At 33.7% G+C, this 15,243-nt stretch overlaps 1 protein-coding gene across 1 annotated transcript in view; it reads left to right on the top strand.

Moving 5' to 3' along the window:
* Positions 1 to 813: 813 nt before the first annotated feature.
* The window catches only part of LOC136330945 (guanylate-binding protein 6-like), a 40,368-nt gene continuing 25,938 nt past the window's right edge, over positions 814 to 15,243 (top strand). Inside the window, 5 exon segments of the mRNA XM_066268593.1 lie at positions 814 to 1,003; positions 6,628 to 6,706; positions 6,708 to 6,752; positions 7,759 to 7,869; positions 8,057 to 8,253. Coding sequence (XP_066124690.1) covers positions 814 to 1,003; positions 6,628 to 6,706; positions 6,708 to 6,752; positions 7,759 to 7,869; positions 8,057 to 8,253 — 622 coding nt within the window.

Genomic DNA, 15,243 nt, shown 5'->3' with positions numbered 1-15,243 from the left:
ATTCAGTGTATTTAAATAAAGACAAGGAGTGAAAACATGAGGTCATACTATTCAAAACATACTAGGTGACCTGGAGCCCTTGATGAAAAACGGATCAAGCAAGGTAAGAGCCTGGTCCAGAAACTGCTGGGTGGTATGTGGAATGAGGGCCTAACTCTGCAGAAATACAAGGAAACCCATCTCACACACTAATAAATTAGAGAATGTATTGTTGGTATAGGGTAGTCAATAGAAGCTCCTATACATTACTAATCTAGGAGTATGTGGAATAATCAGTGTTGCTGAGGAATATTATTCTGCCAGATAAATTATTGCAAAGCATGGCATGGTGACACAGATTTCCCTGGTTTCAACTCTAAGATCTACCACTTATTCACATATAAATTTGAGCATATCCCTCAGTCGTTCTGGGGCTCATCAACTCCATATGCAAAGTGAGTATAATAAGCCTGAACTTGAAAGGTTCTTATAAATACCAGTGAGGTTAGCTTTATAATGCATGTGTTACAGAGCTCAGCACAATGAAGACTCTCACTGGATGAAAAACATTGCTTGGATTTTATTTTTATTATAAAAGTAACTTTGGAGGCTGGAAATATCTGCTGTTTGATCTCTATCATCATAGGAGATTATGGTGGAGGAAGCCCTTTCCTCTGTGGTCTGCTAATGCTAACTTACATTCTGTGCCATAGGGAAGAACAGAAGTCCCACAGGCCCTCTGCTGATGTACACATACTTTGATTAACCTTGAGGAAAAGAATGAGTTTGTTATCTTATTGCTACAGACAGACTCTTTTGGGGTTACAGGTTGCCATGGCATCTGGACCCCTCATGTCGGTTCCCATGTGTTTAGTGAAAAACAAGAATGAGAAGATGTTGGTGAACAAGAAAGCATTAAAGATCCTTTACAAGATTTCTCAACAAGTGGTGGTTGTGGCCATCATTGGGCTGTACCGAACAGGAAAATCCTATTTGATGAACTGTCTTGCAAGAGAAAAGAAGGGTGAGTGAAGTCCTGTGATAGAGGCGATTTGTTAACTCCAGCTGAATCTCAACTTCTCACCACTTGTCTATGGTCACATGAAAGGAGATTCTAAATTTCTTATTAAATACATTAATAAATCTAATTCTCACCAATAAACTTGAAACTTGATTTTTGTTCTTGCTTCTAATTCTCATTTCTATTGTTTTCACTTTTCATAAAAGGAAAATCTCCCATACTAGTGTTCTCAGAGCCATCTTTTCTAACCCACCAGGTATTACACTTTTGAAATTATGTCTCCCTCATGAAATTTTGTTTTCTGTACTGTAATATTCTTATTTACTAACCAACATACTTGAATATCTATCAAGTTAAATATTCTCCCTGGACCCCATATCTCATTATGACTATCACCCCATTTATTTTATTATTCTTCAAGCTAAAATATTTTGTTTTAATTTCCTTTTTTCACTTCTTCTCTTTGAAACTCTTTCTGACTGCTCTCTGGTTCTAACCCTAACAGTCCACTGAATGCTCTTTTATATTTACCATTAACCTCCATTTTGTATGATTTAATAGCTGTATCTTTGGGCCCATGTTACTTCCCTGTTTGACATCATATTTTATAGTTGAGTTCTTTCTTCTCCTTGAAATTCTTTTCTTCCTCGGCTTCAAAAGGACCACACTCTCTGGGGGGGTTCCTTCCACCTCTGCATTCAGTTCTCTTCAGCGTTTTTACCAGCAACTTTTCATCCAATCATCTTGGTACTTGGATCTTTTCTCTCTTTTCTTCATACCTTCCCAATGTGGTCTCCTTCAATCTTTGGAATTAAATGTCACTTTTATTCCCATACCTCTGTACTGTAATTGATATTCCTTGCCTTAATATGTCTTTTGACATTCAGACATATTAATCATTTTGATATTATTAATCAAATAACCTCTTAATTTTTTCTTTTGACATTCAGACATATTAATCATTTTGACATTATTAATCAAATAACCTCTTAATTTTTTCTTTTTGAAAGTTGTCGACATTAAAATCATCATGTTCACAATAAAAGTCTAGATCAATCTTTACTTTGAGAAAAAAAATTCAATGAACTAAATAAACTAAACAAACAGAAACATACTCATAAATGTAGAACAGACTGACAGCTGTCAGAAATGAGATGTGTTGCAGGGCTGGGTGAGAAAGGTAAAGGGATTAAGAAAATAAACAATTCATAAACATAGACAATAGTATGGTGATTAACAGAGGGAAAGGGGGTGGGGCCTGTAGAAGAAGGTATAGGAGGATAAATTGGTAATAGAAGGAAACTTGACTTGGGATGTTGAATACACAGTACAATATATAGATGATGTATTATAGAACTATACACCTGAAATCTATATAATTTTATTAACCAGTGTCACCCCAATAAATTCAATAAAAATGAAAAACAAGATACAATACTGAAAAAAAATTGAAACAAATTAAAACAAAGCAAAATAACAACATACTTACTACTTTTTCAGTCATTTTTTTCCTAGTTGGGTACCAATCTTCTAGTCTCAAACTGCAAACCTTATATTCCTCACTTTTATCACACACATCCAACTCATACATATGTCCTCTTGTTAGTCTTACTAAACATTTCTTCAATTGTTGTAAAGTACCCAATCCACAATTCCATGGGTTTTCATAGACACACCAAGTCCAGATGAATTTTGAAGAGTTTTATTAAAGGAGGAAATTTATTAAATATGCCGGCTGCATATAGCTTACACGAGGCAGCAGTCCCAAATTGTGTGTGATTAGTATTCTAAGGGCTGGTTATATACCCTTAATTATACATGGGAGGGGAAAAAAGCCTGACATCACAGCATAAGCTTATAACCTTTGTTTTCACCTATACAGGTTTGGGAAAAGGATGAAGGGGGGATGGGACACAATTCATTAGCAAGTTTATAACATTTGTCTGTAGGATTCATAAAAAATGTTTTGACACATTAAAACTTACAAGGTAACACAATAGTAAAAATGTCACTCTACATATTAAAAGATATTCCTATATTTTCTAGTGTTCACCTACCATTTCTTTGTTCAGAGATATTTACATTAACTACACGCTTTCAGGAGGGGAGAGGTAGTTTCCATGGGGACAAATGCCTGTAAATGGCCCATCAATATCGCACCTGGCTAGCTATTCACTCACTTTCTCACAGGTGTGGGGGAAGGTCAGAGAATCCAAACCTCCTTCCCCTCTGCATTTACAATACAATGCTATCTGCCATCCTGGTTTTGATGCTAATCACACAAGTACAAAGATCATTTTCAAAATTTCTCTACACGCTTAGCCCAAATTAATAAAATGTTCTTTAAGCTTCCTAAAATATTAATATTAATTCTGTAGCTTTTGGTACCTTACAACAAAATCAATCTCTTTTTCTTCTTTCTTTACAATTTTATTTTACTATTTTTATTTATGAGGCTAAGTCAGTGTCATCTTTGCCTGAAATACTTTTTTTCTTAAATATCTTCCTTACTTCCATTTCTACCCTAATAAATTCTCTTTAAAACAACCAAGCAAAGTTTAATCTAGTTGTTTTTAATACTTTCCTTAACCTGGCATTATTCTTACACAAAATCCATACTCCTCATTGGCCCACTATAACTTAGTTTTCCCTATTTCTACAAACACATCTTTAATATTTTTTTCTACCACTGGTTATGCTATAGCCATACTAGCCACCTTTTTGCCCTTGCAAATTGAAAGCCCTTCTGTCTGAAAGGCTTTTTGTATGTCATTGCACTTGTGTTTCACTCTGCCTGCAATGCTTGCTGTTCCTCCACCCAGATAGATTCTTTTAGTCAAGGCTTTGCACAAAAGTCAATTCTGAAAGAAGTCTTCCCTGACCATCCAGTCTCAAGCTTCCACTCCACTTAAATTTACCACAATATCAACATAGTTTATATATTTATATATTTACTTGTTTATTTTTCTCCTATATTAAAATTAAAATCAGTAGAGTAAAAACCCTTACCTGGAGTCTTTGCTGACAAATTTGCAGCAATAAGGATAATGTGTAGAACATAATAAGCACACAATAAATGCTTCTTTCATGGAATAAAAAAAAAATAAATTAGAATGTGCCATGAACCAGCATGGCTAGTAATTTCAGGTCCTGAGTGGGAATGGCACGGAATTAAGAAAATATACTTAAAGAATAAAAGGATGGACTCAGGAGGCCTCTGCAATGCTGATGGCAAGAACAGAGTGCCCTCCAAATCTGCTTCATGCTTTATTTATAGGGCAAAGTGGGCCATTAGCAAATCAAAGAGATTGCTGATCACATTTCCAAGGCAACCCAAGAATTTTACCAAGTGCAGAAAACCCCAACCATACATAACATCTTAACTTCATAAAACAAAGGATAAAAGAAACTTGCTTCCAGTCTTTCCAGGGGACATGGAGGGGGGGGGGCGGTTAAGATGAGTATAAACAATCCAGCACCACAGCTTAATAGCCTTTAGTAACTTCATAGAACAAGTGAGGTGGGGCATTGTGCAGACTGTCAGTTTACTGGGAGTTCCCCACACCTTTGTCCCACAAAAATCTAAACTGCAAAGACCATGTTAGCTTTCGGTCCCCAACAAGAATATTTATCTTCTAGCTCAATGTTATTTTTATGTGGATTTGGCTAACCTTCATGAAAATTCTGATTGAAACACAGTACCTTGGTGTTGCAGAATATCTTTTAGGTAAACATATCCAAATTATACAAAGCCCATGAGTATAGTTTGATGTAAAGAGAATCTGACACAGAATATAAAATAAGTCATGAGAAAAATAAAAGACAACATACTGAATTTCATAGGCAGAAAATGAGAATATAGGGCAACATCAACTACACACATCAACACTTTTTCTATTTTGATTCTCTGCAGGGCTCTGAGAAGTTCTGTTTTCTCCCAACATAGAAAAAAATCAGAATAAATGTGATGTAATAATATTTCTCTTAGAGAATGTTTTTATTGTTGTTGGGATCCCTTAAATTAGTTGTGATTCACAACATCTTTAAAATAAGTAAGAGGTGAGATGTAGCCACAATCTTTAGAAGGCTTATAAAAGTTTACTTATTTATTTATTTTATTTACCCATTCCTGTCTCTCCATAGTCCCATCCATTAAGACCAGATTTTACCTGGATAGACCATAAACTGGTTGTAAATTAGCAAGGTCTTAGCACTCATTGGTTATAAGACTACAAAGGGAAGGTATTTCTGTCTATTTTAGCTAATATAATAGGGAATTATAATATAATTTACTAATAGAATTAGTAAATTTATTAATTTATCTCCAGGACCTTGAACATATACCCATTGCCTAGAATATAAAAGGTGCTTAAATAATTACTGAATAAATTGTCTTGTTCATTCTTCAGACTAATGAAAAGTCTTGATCTAATTATAATACATTCAACTAGCTTAACTTCTTTAGGGAGTAATGTTCATCAAACAGTTAAAAATAAATCAAATTGGTGTGTGTGTGTGTGTGTGTGTGTGTGTGCCCTTTCTCTCATCTAATAATTGGTAGGATACATAGACATGAGCAGAAATATTTTTACACTGGAAAATGAAACTAGCAGTCTGAATAAACCAAACTTACGTGAAAGAATATGACCACTAAATGTATGAGGAGTTAGTTGACAAAAATTTTGACATTCTTGAAATAGAGAAAGCACTATGTTGTATCCTAGGGGATTTTTAAGCCTTTAAGTCTAATTGCATAGCCCATGGGCTTCTTGGACTGTCTGTTGTCGCTTTGTGGTAAGGTACCATAGAATTAAAAAATTAATATTGATATTTTGGGAGAGTCAGGTTTCTTGTCTTCTCCTTTCTGTAGGGAATGAGAGAAAAGGAATGTGGACATTTCCTGGCTTGCAGAGACATACTGTGTAGAAAACCCCCTTTTACTAGGAAGCTTAAAGGACATTTTATAATTTAGGATAAGAATACAGAGAGATTTTATAAATATGATTTTTATACTTGTGTGTGATTAACACCAGGTCAGGATGGCTGATGGCATTGTATTGTAGATGAAAAGGGGAAAGGGAGGATTAGGCAGGCCTTTCTTTTTCCTCTCCTTTCTTTAATGGGTCATTCACAGACGCTTATCCCCTGGGAGCCATGTAGGCTTCCCGTCCCATCCTAAAGGCATATAGTTAATGTATAATTATATATACCTCTAAACAAAGGAATAGCAGATAAATACTGAAAGATTTAGAGATGTCTTTAATATAAAAAGCAACATTTTTCACTATTGTAATGCCTTATAAGTTTTAACATGTAAATTTGTTTTTTATAAATCCTATAGAGGAATGTTATAAGCTTGCTAATGAATTATGTCATCTTGTCCTCCTCCTCCTTTTCCCCGCCAACCTGTGTGATCAAAGGTATATAACCTGCCTCAGGGTTATAGTCTGGACAAGACAATTTGGGTCAGCTATGCCCCATGTTTTTCATATGTGGCCGGCATATTAATAAATCTCCTCCTTTAATAAAACTTCTTAAAAATTCATTTGGACTTTGTGTCTCTACGTAAAAACCCGGGGGAACATTACTTTACAACAACTTTATGTTGCTTTTCCCGTCTCTTTTAGGTTTCCCTCTGGGCTCTACAGTGCAGTCTGAAACCAAGGGCATCTGGATGTGGTGTGTACCGCACCCGTCCAAACCGAACCACTCTGGTTCTTCTGGACACCAAGGGCCTGGGTGATGTGGAAAAGGTAAGACAAAAGGTCACAAACAGATCATTTTGATTCTAGATTTTCTCCTTATCTCTTCATGATCCTTTGTAATTTAACTATTGTGATCTATTCTTGAAATGTTGAAATCCAACTATATTGAATGAGACAGCAGACTTTGGCCCTTTTGAAACTCATATTTAAGTTAGATTTTTTTTAAATGTGGTATATTAGGTAAGATATTTTTGAGCACTGAAGTGAATAATTTTATGCATCTTCTCTACCTGCCTTCTGCTCTGTGTCAGTCAGAACAAATAACTATTTATTGCAGTCTACTCTCATTTTGTTTCTGCAGGTTTTTCTACTTGCGTGCTTCTCTCATTTCTTCATGTCCACATTCTACAAATCCTTTAACATTCAAAACAAAATGTTTTTCTAACTCCAGTATGTGCTGCTCCCCTTTGACTGATTCATTATTTTTATTTGACATAATGACTGTTGTTTTCAGTAAGATTCACTATTAATATATAACTTTTTAATTATATTGTCATCTTTATTGTATTTATTTTTCAAATGTTTGTAAATACCATGAGATAGTCATCTCAAGTGTAACAATTATATTCATTTTTGTTTCCCTATAACTAAGAAAAATATGTAACATTTAGTAATAGTTTATGAATTCTTAATTGGTTTTATTTTGAGAGTTCATTTGTGATTAACATAATAGATATTGTAGTTTAATTTTTCTTAAATGTGCAGTGTCACTTATGAATAACTAATTGTTCAAAATATTTTATTTAATCCCATTCAAATAAAAAGGATACTTTGAGGAAAGTATTAGACTTCTTTTATACTTGAGGAAACTAAGCTCATAAGAAATGTCAATGTAATTGCTAAAGCTGAGATTTGCCTTTAATTCTGATTTTAAAGATTTTTTTTGTACCAAATACACAATGATCTGAAATAAAAAATGAAAAAATAATTAAACAAATAACTGAATGAATTTCTGAGGAGAAGACTTCTAAGTGTTTTTCAACATGTTTTCTTGGGCAATCCTAAGAATGACTCATGGATCTTCGCCCTGGCTGTACTTCTGAGTAGCTGCTTTGTCTACAACAGCATGAGCACCATCAACCATGATGCCTTGGAGAAACTACAGTATCCTCCCAGTTTTACTGAGAAATTGATGGGAATGGAAATCAAGTTAAGTTCCCCTTGCCTGTGATTGAGTGGCCTTTGGTGGCACAGAGGGAACCCAGGGCAAATAATAATGTTTATAATAATTTTTTTGATGGAAATGTAGGAAGGGTGGGTAGGAAATTATTTTTCCTTAGCCAGGTCCTAGTTATGTGACAGAGCTCACAGAACTCATCAGGGCAAAGTCCTCCCCCACCCAGCGTGAAGTAAAAGATTCCATAGATTTTGTGAGTTTCTTCCCAGACTTTATCTGGACTGTACGGGATTTCACCCAGGAGCTGAAGTTAAATGGTCAACCTATCACAGAAGATCAGTACCTGGAGAATGCCTTGAAGCTGATTCCAGGTAACAGAGAATGGCTCAGCAGTGGATGGTCCAATAGAGGGTGGGAAGGAATAAACACTGTTTATTATCTCTAGGAGTTGCATATCTTAAGACTAGATCGAGCCCTAGGTTACTGGGACCTAGGTTGTTATTCACTGGTAAATTCTAATGACTATAGTTAAGCTCACCCAAGAATCCTGGGGCTTAATTTGTAGTAAAATTATTCACAATTAAAATTTACTTAAATAAAATGGATGCTAAAACTTTCCAAAGACAAGAAACCTGTGTTTTTCGTTTTGTTTCTCCCTTTTTGTGTTGATGAAAACAATGAACTATACAGTTGTTAGACACAAAATCACAAGTACATATTTCCCTCAGTTCTTACCCTTCTCAAGTAGGAATATGGATTTCTAGTGCATGGATAGTTGTATCTTCTACAGAATGAATTTATATTCAATCAGTATATGTTTCCTTTCTTCCTTCTTTCCTTCTCTTTCTCTTTCCTTCCTACCTTCCCTCCTTTTCTTATTTCTTTCTTTGTCTTTCTTTTCTTTCTTTGTCTTTCTTTCTTTCTTTCTTTCTTTCTTTCTTTCTTTCTTTCTTTCTTTCTTTCTTTGTCTTTCTTTTCTTTCTTTCTCTTTCTTTCTTTCTTTCTTTCTCTTTCTCTTTCTCTCTCTCTTTTTCTTTCTTTACTTTGTAAGTTGGGTATAATTGACATACAACTTGGATAGAACTTCCGCTGGCACTATCTCAGGGTGGTCACTGGCTCCTTCATTGCTGATAGGTTCCCTCAGATATTGGGCAGGAATTTCCTCATACAATTCTCCTATCTTCTCTGCATGGTCACTCTCTCTTCTTTGTTGTGAAGAAGCTGTTCGGTTGTCTCTCAGTTATTTCTCAGGAAGAATTGCTCTAAATATAAGTGCACATTTAGTGTGTTCATAGACCTACATCTTTTTTTAGTTTCTTGAGGTATAAAGTTAGGTTGTTTATTTGAGATTTTTCTTGTTTATTGCGAGAAACATTTACCACTATAAATTTTCCTGTCAGAACAGCTTTTGATGTATCCCATATTTTGGTATGTTGTATTTCCATTTTCATTTGTCTCAAGAAACTTTTTAATTTCCTTTGATTTTTTCACTGACCCAGTCATTGGTGGTGCAGTAGCGTATTGATTAATATCCCTCTGCTTGTGAAATTTTCAGTTTTCTTTTTGTAATTGATATTTTGTTGTTGTTGCTTTCTACCATTGTGGTAAAAAAGATGCTCGATATGAACTCAATCTTTCTAAATTTATTAGGATTTGTATTGTGACCTAACCTATGATAGATCCTAGAGAATTCATGTGTGCTTGAAAAGAACATGTGTTCTGACACTTTTGTGTAAAATGTTTTGTATAGATCTATTAAGTTCATCTGATCTAATGTGTCATTTAAGGTGCTTGTTTCTCTATCAATTTTCTGTCTACATGATATAAATGGAATATTCACATCATCACTATTATTGTATTGCTGCCTTCTTGGCTGAAAAATTTCTTCCCTTTAGGTCTGTTCACAATTGCTTTATATAATTAAAAGCATGAATAACTACAAATTTATATTTCTTTGTTGGGTTGACCCCATTATATTGCCTGTCTTTTTTGGTCTCTTATTATAGTCTTTGTCTGAAGTCTATTTTATCTAAGTATTGCTACCTCAGATTGTTTTTGGTTTTGGTTTTCAGTTGCGTGAAATAACTTTTAATCAACCTTCCACTTTCAGTCTTTGGTGCCCTTATATCTGAATTACATCTGAAGTAAGTCTCTTGTAGGCAGCATATAAATAGGTCTTGCTTTTTTATTCACTTAGCAACTCTGTTTCTTTTCACTGAAGAATTAGTCCATTTACATTTAAAGTAATTATTGACAGATATTTACTCATTGCCATTTTGTTTCCTTCCTTTTTTCTTTTCTTTCTTCCTTCCTTTGTGGTTTGATGACTTTCTTTAGAGGTATGATTAGATTCATTTCTCATTATCTTTTCTGTATCTATTATAAGTTTTTGTTGTGTGATTGCCATAAGGTTGACCTATAAGAATATATTTATAACTACTTATTTTAAGCTGATAACAATTTCCATTTGAACACATTCTAAACTCTACATTATTAGTTCACCTTACTCCCACTATGTTTTATGTTTTTGATATCACATTTTAAATCTTTTTATCTTGGGTATTTCTTATTAATTATTATTGTTAAAGTAATTATTACACTGGGGAAGAATTTTTATTTTATTTTCTGTTGCATGAGGTTTTAGAACTTTTTCTATATATATTTGCATCACTGATTCCAAATCTGAAATCTGTTTTTTTGGTGCATGCTCTAGTTTTTATGCAATTTTAATTTCTTTTTGTTACAGTTAATGGCATGCATTGGTTCTTAAATTGGCGTTAAAGGGCAGTGACTCTTGGATTGAACATAACCACAAGGCAGTTAATGTTTTACAAACATCACTTTTACATAATTGCAGTTGTTTTTAAATATAAAAAATTATTATCTGATAAAAACACCCTCTTATTTTGTTTTAAAATTGAATCATGGCTTCTTCGAATAGGCTTAAATGTAAGAATAGTCCTCACACCTTCTGCTATATATGTGACTGTTACACACTTCAATATAAAGGCGCAATATTTCATCATTTGTGACACGTGCATATATTGCCTATTTTCAAGTTCCCCTTGGTGATCAAGACAAGAATTGGCCTCCTCATATTGTGTGTCATAATTGTGAGAAAATGCTTCATGACTGGACAAAAGGAAAACGGAGAGGAATGCCTTTTGGTATTCCCATGGTTTGGCGTAAACCTAAGGACCACAGCAGTGACTGTTATTTCTGTCTGATCCATACAAAGGGCATCAGCAAGAAAAAATGGCATAATATCACATATCCTAATATTCCTTAAGCAAGACAACCTATCCCACACTCTGAGACACTCCCGGTTCCAGTTTTCAATGGTTTTATTTCTTCTAAGGACAAAGAAAGTGAACATGGTGATCAAGTGTATTTTGATAAGATGCATGAGGAAATGGTTGCGGAATCTGAAGGGTCTTCTTCTGATGCCAAGCAGTCATTAACCCCTCAGCAGTTTAGCTAACCTGAAGTGATTGACTTAGTAAGAGCTTTGGGCCTATCAAAGAAAGCAGCTGAGTTATTATCCTCCAGACTCCAAGAAAGGAATGTATTTCACTGGTCAGCTAAAGTATCCCATTTCAAGAAGCATGAACAAATTTTTGTGGACTTTTTTTCAGAAGACAAACACTTTGTTTAATGTCATGATATCAATAGTCTTTTCAGCCAGCTAGGTGTTACCACACACAGTCCAATAGAATGGCGGCTATTTCTTGACAGCTCTAAATGATGGCAGACTACTGCTGAAGCATCAATGAGATTGTCCTCAACAAGTACACAAACGCAAGAGCTACAAATGCAAATTTTTGCCTGAATAGAATTTAAATAAGCTTTGCGCAAATTTTATGATAAAAATAAGTGTTTTAATATGTTCTATTTTGAAATTGTAGACAAATTCTGATGCAATCATATCTTTTAGTGTATTAGTGTATTTACTGCATTATATAAATTATTATATTTTCACAAAGATGATGCCCAAGAAGACATTCTATTTCATTATATTAAACTAACTGTTGAAAATTTTACAATAAGATGAAAACCTAAATTCTTGAATTGCAAAAAAACTGTAGATTACAGAGAAAAACTAATGTCAGATTTGAAATCAGCACACTCAAATTAAGTAAGAACAAGTGTTTCTGTGGATGCAACAAAAATAACACTGGGGAAAATGTTCCCCAGTATTATTTGTTTCTTTAACTTTCATACCTGCTTTGTAAATAATTAAGTAACTACTTCTACTATATAGTTACGTTTACCAGTAATATTTATACTTTCATGTTTTCTTGTTACTTATTAATGCATTTTCTTCTCAGCTTAAAGAATTTTATTTAACATTTCTTTTAAGGATAGTTTAATGGTGATGAACTCCTTTAGCTTTTGCTTACCTGCAAAACTCTATTTCTCCATTATTTCTGAATTTGCTGGCTAGAGTATTCTTGGTTGTACGTTGTTGTCTTTCAGCTCTTTGAATATATCTTGATCCTGCCTTCTGAGCTACAAAACTTCTTCTAAATAAATCTGCTTACAGTTTTACAGGGGTTTGCCTGTACATAACAAGTTGCTTTTTTCCAGCTGCTTTAAAAATTCTCTCCTTGTCATTATCTTTAGACACTTTAATTATAACATATCTTAGTTTAGGTCTCTTTGGGTTCACTTTAATTGAAACGTGCTTCTTCGATCTGGAAATTTGTTTTCTTCCTCAGGTTAGGAAAGTTTCCAACCATTTTTCTTCAAATTAATTTTCTGTTCTTTTTTCTCCATCTGAGATCTTATATTGCAAATTTCAGTCAACTTAATGTTGTCCCATAAATCTCTTAAATTAACTTAATATATTTTTATTCTTTTTTTATTTAAAATATTATTTATATTTGTTTCTTAAGTGTAGTTGACACACAATATTATAGTACTTTCAGGTATGCAACATGATGATATTATATTTATATATGCCTATGTGATCACTAAGATACATCTGTCTCTGTACAAAGTTATTACAATATTATTGACTATGTTTCCTGTGCTGTCCATTATACTCCATGACTTATTAATTTATATATGGAAATTTGTTTCTTTTATTTCTCTTTACCTCTTTCACCTATCATCTATCGCCATCCTCTCTGTCAACATTCGTTTTTTCTTTATATCAATTAATCTGTTTCTGTTATGTTTGTTGCTTTTTTTTTTTTTTTTTTTTTTAGAATCTACATATAAGTGAAATAATATGGTATATGACTTCCACTGTCTGACTTATTTCACTTGGCATAATATCCTCTAGGTCCCTCTATAATTTTAGAAATGGCAAGATTTTATTCTTATTTTTTCTCTTTTTTAAAATTTTTATTTACAGAGACAGAGAGAGTCAGAGAGAGGGATAGATAAGGACAGACAGGAATGGAGAGATGAGAAGCATTAATCATTAGTTTTTTGTTGCGACAACTTAGTTGTTCATTGATGCAAGATTTTATTCTTAAATAATATTCCATTATATATATTATATGGAGAATTATACTACATTACATATATTACACAATATATGTAATGGAATGTATATCTCTTTTCCCAAGTGCCATGCAATTTTTATATAAATTTGCCAAGATGTTGTGTCTTGTGTTTGTCTTGTTTTTGTTGGAGTCACTTTCTGTTTCCAGCTCGGTCTGATTATGGTATTTTGTTGTGTTCTCTTCTGTTTTTATAGCAAGGTGGGGTGGGTTTAGGGGGTAGTTGATGTTGAGGGAGGTTTTTAACAGTACTGTGGTCTCTAACTTTTATGTGAAATAATAAACTGCATTGCCTGATATATATCTTCTTTATCCATTTATCTATTAATGGACAACTAAATTATTTCAACATCTTGGCTTTTGTTAATAATGCTACAAAAAACATATATATTTTTGTTTTCTTTGTATAAATTCCCAGAAGTGAAGTCATGTGTCCTATTTTATTTTTAATTTTTGAGGAACAACCGTACTGTTTTTTATAATGACTGCAACATTTTACACTCCCACTAACAGTGCACAAGAGTTCTCATTTCCACATTCTCTCTAACACTTGTTGTTTATTGCCTTTTAATAACCACTCTGATAGATATGAGGTAATATCTCATTGTGTTTTTGATTTGCATTTTCCTGCTGATTAGTGATGTTGAGCATCTTTTCATGTATCTCTTGACTTCCATCTATGTCTTTCTTAGAAAAATGTCTATTTTGGTCCTCTGCCCATTTTTTATCAGACTGTTAGTTTTTTTATGTTAAGTTTTATTGATTATTTCTATATTTTGGATATTAATCTGTTGTTGGATATGTCATTTGAAATATCTTCTCCCATTCAGAAGGCTGTTTTTTCATTTTGTTGATGATTTCTTTTGCTATACAAAGGATTTTAGTTTGATGTAGGCCCATTTTTATTTATTTTTGCCTTTGTTTCCTTTGTTTTTGGTCCAATCTGAAAAATCATTGCACCATGAACAACAGGCCAATGTCATGGAGTTTACTAACTCTATTTACTTCCAGGAGATTTACGGTTTCAGATCTCTCATTTGAGTCAGTGCATTTTTAGTTTATTGTTGTATATGTTGTAAGAAATTGTCAAGATATTTTTTATCATGTATCTAGCCAGTTTCCCCAACACCAATTATTGAAGAGACTGTTATTTCCCCATTGAATATTCCTGCTTCCCTGTTATAGATTAATTGAACAGTAGGTTTTTAGCATTTAAATTTTAGGGAGTCAAAAGTTATACATGGATTTTTGAGAACACAATGTTCAGCACCACTAACCTCCACCTTGTTTGTGTTCCCGTCATCCAAAGTCAAATCACTCTTTGTCACCACATACTTGTTCCTCCTTACTCCCCTCCTCCTACTCCTTTTCCCACAACCTCCCCCACCTTGGTAACCACTTCACTTTTATCTATGTCCATGAATCTCAGTTTTTATATCCCGCCTGTGTGTGAAATCATATGGTTCTTAGCTTTTTCTGATTTACTTATTTCACTCAATATAATGTTCTCAAGGTCCATCCATGTTGTTGTTGTAAATAGCAATATGTCATCATTTCTTATGGCTGAGTAGTATTCCATTGTATATATGTACCAAAGCTTCTTTATCTGATCCTCAATTGAAGAATACTTTGGTTGTTTCCATGTCTTGGCCACTGTGAATAATGCGGCAATAAATGGGGGTGCATGTGTCTTTATGCATTAATGTTTTCAAGTTTTTTTGGGGTAGCTACCCAATAGAGGGATTACCAGGTCATATGGTAGTTCTATTCTTAATTTTTTGAGGAACCACCACACATTCTTCTACAACATCTGTACCAGTTTGTATTCCCACCAGCAGTGAATGAGAGTTC

This window comes from Saccopteryx bilineata, chromosome 3, assembly GCF_036850765.1.
Source record: "Saccopteryx bilineata isolate mSacBil1 chromosome 3, mSacBil1_pri_phased_curated, whole genome shotgun sequence".
Classification (NCBI taxonomy): Eukaryota; Metazoa; Chordata; class Mammalia; order Chiroptera; family Emballonuridae; genus Saccopteryx; species Saccopteryx bilineata.
This window is presented reverse-complemented; position numbering and strand designations above follow the sequence as displayed.